Source organism: Monomorium pharaonis, chromosome 3, assembly GCF_013373865.1.
Source record: "Monomorium pharaonis isolate MP-MQ-018 chromosome 3, ASM1337386v2, whole genome shotgun sequence".
NCBI lineage: Eukaryota > Metazoa > Arthropoda > Insecta > Hymenoptera > Formicidae > Monomorium > Monomorium pharaonis.
Window position 1 is genome coordinate 30361548 of NC_050469.1, and position 7365 is coordinate 30368912.

Consider the following 7365-nt stretch of genomic DNA (forward strand, 5'->3'; position numbering starts at 1 on the left):
TATTATATATGTCTTTTGATATCTCTCTCTCTAGTAATTCTTGATTATAGAAGTTCTTGATTATAGATGATTAAAGCTAATAAACAGACATATCACTTTTCTTAAATTATAGAATTGATTTTACGTGTATATTAATATGCATTATTAAAAATTCTATATAAGACAATATTAAACACATAGCAAATTGTTTAGCACTACAAATAAGAAATAGATAATTTCTCAAGTTAACCCTCAGTTATTAGACTGGATGTGGTACACCAAGATGTGCCCTCGATTTTTTAAAATATTTTTTTCTCAAAATATTTCTAAATCTAATTAATTTTTGATATTTTAACTAGAATATTTATTTTCCTGAGATTCTAAACTTGAATTTAAAAAAAGGAACATTTTAATTGATTGATTTGTCTCCGAGATATGGACCCCGATTGAAAATTGTTTGGGTGCCGTAAATCCAGTCTAATAACAATGGTAAATTTCAATAGTCTAATAACTGCACGGAGAGAATTTTCTCTTAAAATCTACCCTCAAAATTTAATAATTGTGGGATAATATATGACCTCGAGGAATTTTACTATACTTTTTAGTAAAATTTACTAAAAGTATAGTGAAATTTACTATGCTTTTAGTATAGTTTACTAAAAAATATAGCAAAATTCTTCGAGGTCGTATATTATCCCGCAATTATCAGATTTTGAGGGTAAATTTTAAGAGAAAATTCCGTGTGAGGGTTAATTCTCTATAATATTATAAAACACATACTCTTCAGACGACATCTATAAACATTCTATTTCTTGTAAACATAGATTAAAATTGTCTAATTACAACGTTTAAATTAGTAAATTATATTTTAGTTAATCAATCGATATTTTAAAACTCAGAAAAACTTGGCATCGGCACCGCGCCTGCTCCAGTTTGCATCACGTGCGGAAGTATTATCTCAATATTCTTTTTAATCTTATCATTAACTTGTGGCTTATTCATCAAATATTCGAATAAACCCTCAATAAACTCTCCTTGCGTTTTATAGTTTCCGAAATCGAAGTCCTCGTTGTCTTGAAGGAGACTGGGATTTTCAGCCAGGTATGTAATTAGATCATTATACGCCAGTTTCTCCTTGTACGTCAATTCATCGAAATTCACCGTCTGTTGGATCATGTTGCCTAGTTGTACTTCAGCCTTGACTACGTACGTTTCGACCCACATCCATCTGATGGGCAGGGCACCAATATCGGTGAATTCCACCTTGTCTGCGTAATAGTTAAGTGCCTTCAGAGTTGATTCCTCAAGATCTATTGTACCGGACAATGCGCTATCAATAATTTTCTGCAAAAGCTCTCCACGAATCATAGTGGCTGGTGGTTTAGCTATGTGCAATTTATCCAAAAGAGTTGGATCGTCGAGGAACTGCTCTATCACCTCAATCATGGCGATTTCGTCATCGTTTTTGGGTGTTGGAAGAGCAGTAATCAAACTTGTCAGTTCAGGTTGCCACTGACCCGTAGTTTCGGACTTCATCTTTACAAGACTATCTTCAGACACTGAAATGCTCATTGATGGTATCTCGATAGCTTCTATATAAATATTAATTGATGACTTTAGCTTCGGATTTGATTGAATCATTTTAGTTTTCTTTAGTTTGTACAAAAGCGTTATCAGAAGTGCACCCTTGTTGGGATACAGCACTGGTTTAAAATTTGGAAGTATTTTCACAATTTTTGAAGATGCCAAAATCATTTGGAGAGGTTGTATCGCGTCCGCAAAAACACTTTCTTTTTCCAATGTAGGTAGCAGACCAGCGTAAGGATCAGATGTATTTACAGATTCTAGCAATAGTTTAGGATTAACAAGAGGTATAGTGATACTGTTTGTTAACGGTTTATCGGGTGGAGTTTCACTAATTTTACTTTGAGTTAAGTCATTCGGATTAAACGTGGAATACACAACATCTGATACTAGCTTCTTTGATGAAACTATAATGGGTAACAATATCGTTGCGCTGACATATTCTGTAGTGTCAATATATGTATTAATTATATTTGTCAAACGCTTATTTTTCTTCACTTCAGGATAAGTTGCAGCTTTCTTCAATATTACTGACAATAATGCGATGTTCGTGGGATACAGTTTCGTATCCACATCCTTCAGGATCTTTTTAACACTTTTACCAAGTGTGACAGACAGTGGTAGTAATACTTGTTTCATTATCGGTGAATCGGTGTCTTGCATGAGTTGATTTATGTCCGCCGGTTTCAGAAGTTCCTTGATCTCTGGTAAAACAATTTCAGGCTCTGTTCCATTGTAATCACTATCCGTCGTTACAACCGGGACGCCATTACTGGATAGGTGCACTCTAAGAAGCTGATCAGTTTCTATATCCGGAGGTAATACTATCGCGCTTGACACGTCTTCGTTATCCGGTTTCTTGTCAGTCTTCCGTAAAAGTTTTGGCACCATGCGTGTTGTTGTCATTTCAATAGAGTTTTCTGTTATCATTTCGATCGGTTTTTCCGTTGTCATTTCGATCGGTTTTTCCGTTGTCATTTTGATAGGTTTTTCCGCTGTCATTTTGATAAATTTTTCCGTTGTCATTTTGATAGGTTTTTTTGTTGTCATTTTAATAGGTTTTTTCGTTGCCATTTTAATAGATTTTTTCGTTGTCATTTCAATAGGTTTTTCCGTTATCATTTCGATAAGTTTTTCCGTTGTCATTTTGATAGGTTTTTCTGTTGTCATTTTGATAAATTTTTCCCTCGTTATTTTGATAGGTTTGTTTGTAGTTATCTTAATAGGTTTTTTCGTTGCTATTTTAATAGATTTTTTCGTTATTTCGATAGGTTTTTTTGTTGTGACTAAAGAAGTGGCTTCTTCCGGAGAAGTTTCATTTTCAATTTCTTCGCTTGCATATGATTGTGATGGAAGTTCGTCAGGGTATATTATGTCTGGAATATTTTCTGAAGTATAATCTTCGGAAAATTGAGATTCTTCAACGATATTTTCTCTAGACGTTGTGTGCTGCGGTTGGTCTTTTCGTGATATCTGAGTAGTAATCAAAGGTTTATAAGTAGTAATCAAAGAACTAATATCGGGTATCGATGTCATTAATAAAGGTTTCAAAGTTAAGGGCTGGTTTGACGTGTGTTCTTGAATAGGTAGAGATTCTTGTGATTCTCGTGTTTCGGTGCTTTGTGTTTCGGTGACTTTTGGTTCGACAACTTCGATGATTTTTCTCTTAGTGACCTGTTCTTCGGTGACTTGTGTCTCTGTGACTGGTGCTTGGTTTATTGTAGTTGATTCAATTTCCATTTTTGTAGAGTCGACGTATGTAGGAACTCCCATTTGCCACTGGAACTCTGAATTTCCAACTTGCGACACATCTTGGATGGCTAGATCGCTCTTATTACCATATTTATCAATGTTCCATACGTAGGAAAATACGAAACTACTTAAAGGCACATTGTCCGTATCTTTCTTGATTGCTATCGCTACCGGAGTCTCTCGTTCAAAGTAGAGATTTATATCCGGTGGTTTTACGGAATATTGCGTGGAGTAGCTCTGCATTTTACTCAGAGGTTGTATATATTGCTTTAGCATAGGCACTACGTTTTGAATTTTTGTTATTAATGTTAATGGTATATTATTTTGTAATTTGTGTACTTGTTGGAACGTATTTATCAAACACGTTTTAGGTATCAAACACTTGTCTTTCTCCGTGGGTATTAAGGTACTCAAAAGCACGGATATTTGTGGCTGTGCGATTAAGTCGAGCTTTATGGAATCTATTGCCGACTGAATTGTAGCTTCCATGTCAAGACCCCTCAGAGATTCCAAAAGTACCAGTACATCAATCTCGGGTGATACAAACGGTGTGAAAATTCTGGAATACTTTTTTACAAATGCAGCTGAAAGCAGAGTTGTAGCCGAGTCTTGCAGCTTTTGCGAATTAGTATTGGGAAAACTTGGTATGCGATTCGTAAGTCTTGTTAAGAATGCCAAGAGAAGATCCAAGGGATCACTATATATAAACTTATTAAATCCTTTGAGGATTTTGTTCACATCCTCATTTCTGTAATTGTGCATGAAGTACGCTAGCACGCGGTTTTTCATCTGAACCGCGTCTTGATCAAATTCCTGAGGTATAACAGCTGAAAGCAGCATTCCTATGTCAAGGTCTTTTTCAGTCAGTTGTTGCATATACTTGTTCGAATTATCGTGAGCTGGAACTATTGTGCTCTTCAAGTGATGGTACACGTAAGCCGCGGGGTCTTTTATGACTATTGGTACCCTTGAATTGAGAATCTTGGTTAGGACGAAAAAGACAATTGTATAAACGTCTTTGTCAAGGGGAACATCCTTTCTGATCGAATCCCAGTTGTTACGTTTGATGACATTATTTTTTGTCAAATCATACAGATATCTGATGTTTTCTTCCAATACAGGATCGTTGCTAGGATTTGGTAAGTTTATTAATAACAAACCGAATAGTTCTTGCGACAGAGGTAGCTTTTCTGTCTGTAGATTATAAAGAAGCTTTACGAACACTGGACCAAGTGACTTTTGAGTGATGTTTGAATATTTATCATATCCTATCATCTCTTCGTTGTTAATTTTACTTTTCGGGATTGTGTTTAAATCGATATTGGTAAGATAATCAAATGTCTCAAATTCTGTTGGCTTCAGTAACACATTGAAATCGATTCTGTTTATTTCTATCTCATTGATCAGGTATTTAGCTGTACACTTATTAAAAGTTGGTAAATTTTTTATCAGTGACGACAATATGACGCTTGTCTGTTGATTCTTGTCTGTGGTGTCTAATTTAAATAAAATAGGCAATAAGTTGTACATATAAACCGTCTTCTTTTTGAGGAAATCGCAAAGTGCCTGCAAGGATATATACTGTTCTTCCGCCAATCTGTTTTCACGACCGTGAAGCAAGTACGAAAAGATGTAGAGTATGTTATCACGGAATATCACTGATAATTTTAATTTCTCTATTACTACGTTCCTTCTATTTTCAACATACGAAATATCTTGCTCGTTGTTTGGATATTGTGTACTATTATAGTGCTCGAACACCCTTGGATTTGAAGATCTTTGTACAACGCTGAAGTTCGAAAGAGCTCGTAGACGGACATCATGTTTATTTGATTCGAGCACAGTTCCCTTTAATCAGAAATATCTTGTATTGTTACAATAAATTATGAACAAAAAAAGAATTATAACAGACAAAATTCATATATATAACTGTCATTATTTTCAAACTTATATTCTCACTTACTTCTTTTTTTAATTTTAAACGGTGTTTGCCCTGAAAATGAAAGAAATCAAATTATTATTGCTAATTATTTTATAATGAAATATAATATATAACTCATTGTTTAATTTTAACAAAGTTTAACAATTTATTCCGCTCTGGCCGTTTATACGACGGTTTGTCGAAATTATAATACACGTATCTAATTAACAGTAATCACTATATCGTTATATCACAATATTTTTGTTGAAATGTTAATAGTTTGTGTCGACATAAACTTACCGCCGCAGTTACAGTACTGCATCGCACGAGTGCTGCTCCGATTATAACGATGAAAATAATAGTTACAACATTGTTCACTAACATTTTGCAGAAATTTACAGACGAATCAGGTCAAATGAAATTATATATAATCTCTGATTACTGTTTCTACGTGTAAAATGCTTCACATTACGCAATATTTCGTTAGGTTTTATCGCTGCGTCTTACAACACATCACAAAGACTGAGGTAAGACTTAACGAGGGCGGTGCCTTTATATGGAACAACAATCGCATTGCTATGGTTAGAATTATGTGGGTGCATGTACGCGACCGCCGGTTGCGAATGAGTAACTCAGTAAGCGCACATGTTATTGCTAACTGATAATTAAATTTTACTGTTCCGTCGGTGTTCCCCTCCTATCAATTCCTCCCTGGCTTGGTTTGAGCTGTTGCATCGAACGAGATGAAATATGGTTATTTGATTTATTATTCTTGATACCATCTTTAAACGACCAGATGCTGTATTACTTTTATGTTACAAAGAGATTTGTTCTACTACCGAATTTCTGTTGCTGAATTTAATTCTTGTCATTCAAATTGTATGATTATACAAAATGTAAGTTTTTCCAAAATTGGATTGTGGCGAACATCGTGGTATTTAATTATTAAATAACGCATGATTAGGAGCTATGTTTATTACGGCGAACCACATGTCGTCCTTAACGCATTACATATTAAAAAAAATTGTCCATCCAGTTTGGTCTTTCAATGGATTAAAAATTAATCATCGTGTACGATTGCACGAGAGACAATATAAATATCTCATGCGGGAAATATACACAGAATAAATATGGATGTTGGAAAAATACAAAAACGTTGTGTGAATCAGCTTGTTCAAAAAATTCACTCATGAAAATATTCGTGCTTCGCGGAATTGTTACTGATGCGTCAAATTCTCATTAGTTTCTTTATTATCCCACGGATTGTTTTCTATATCTTTTCAAAACGATTGTTTCCCTTATGCTATAATTTCATGGAAAAACGACTAAAAGTTTTTTTATTAATAAAGGTAATTTCAATGCTAAAGAGAAAGATATTTTCCATAATATCCTCTAACAAAACTTATCTCATTCTTACTTATATTTACGCATATACACATATACGCACATGTATATTCGCACAAATCACTTTATTTGTGACACATCACATAAAGTTCTTATTGCAGTGATTGATTAGCCAGTATCAATCTAATAATCATCATCATAAGAACCAAAAAGTAACTCCTACCACTGTTATCATTGCTCATTTTCGCTAACGATCGTTATTTTTTTCTGTATGCAACGATAATGGTAAGAAATTCAACCTTTATATTTTTAGTTTCTTTAGTTTCCTATTATTTTTATGTGATTTAATAGATTCGCACACTTCTTCAGTGCGCAAATATAGTAATTGACGTGCCAGATTAGAATTATATTTCATAATATCTTAAATAATTATACATATATTTATATACATATAAAAACATATTTTGTACTTTACATTTTATGCTTTATTTCAATAGTCATTGCCAGTACTGAAAGTCTAATACCATGTAACACAAATATAACATAAACTATAGGTTTTTTGAACCGGAATACACAAAGACATTATCTTAATAATCTTATCTTAATTTAAATAAAGATGTTAGCGTTTAAAAACAATTGAAATTTTTGGACATTCTTGTAATAATACAAACACGCACCCAGACGCTCGTTATGAATGCAGTGTTTAACGTGCAATATCCTACAGCTCTATATTTACATGTTCCAAGCTTTATCATGTTTTTTTTTTTCTGTAAACATACAGTTTG

The 7365-nt window shown here is 33.7% G+C and overlaps 1 protein-coding gene across 1 annotated transcript; it reads right to left on the reverse strand.

Moving 5' to 3' along the window:
- Positions 1-562: 562 nt before the first annotated feature.
- On the reverse strand, positions 563-5292 carry LOC118644906. Its single transcript, XM_036284736.1, has 2 exons — positions 5279-5292; positions 563-5163 (listed from the first exon to the last, which is right to left on the reverse strand). Exon 2 carries the CDS (start codon positions 4843-4845, stop codon positions 868-870), a length of 3978 nt encoding a protein of 1325 aa, XP_036140629.1. The 5' UTR covers positions 4846-5163; positions 5279-5292; the 3' UTR covers positions 563-867.
- Between the last annotated feature and the right edge of the window lie 2073 nt (positions 5293-7365).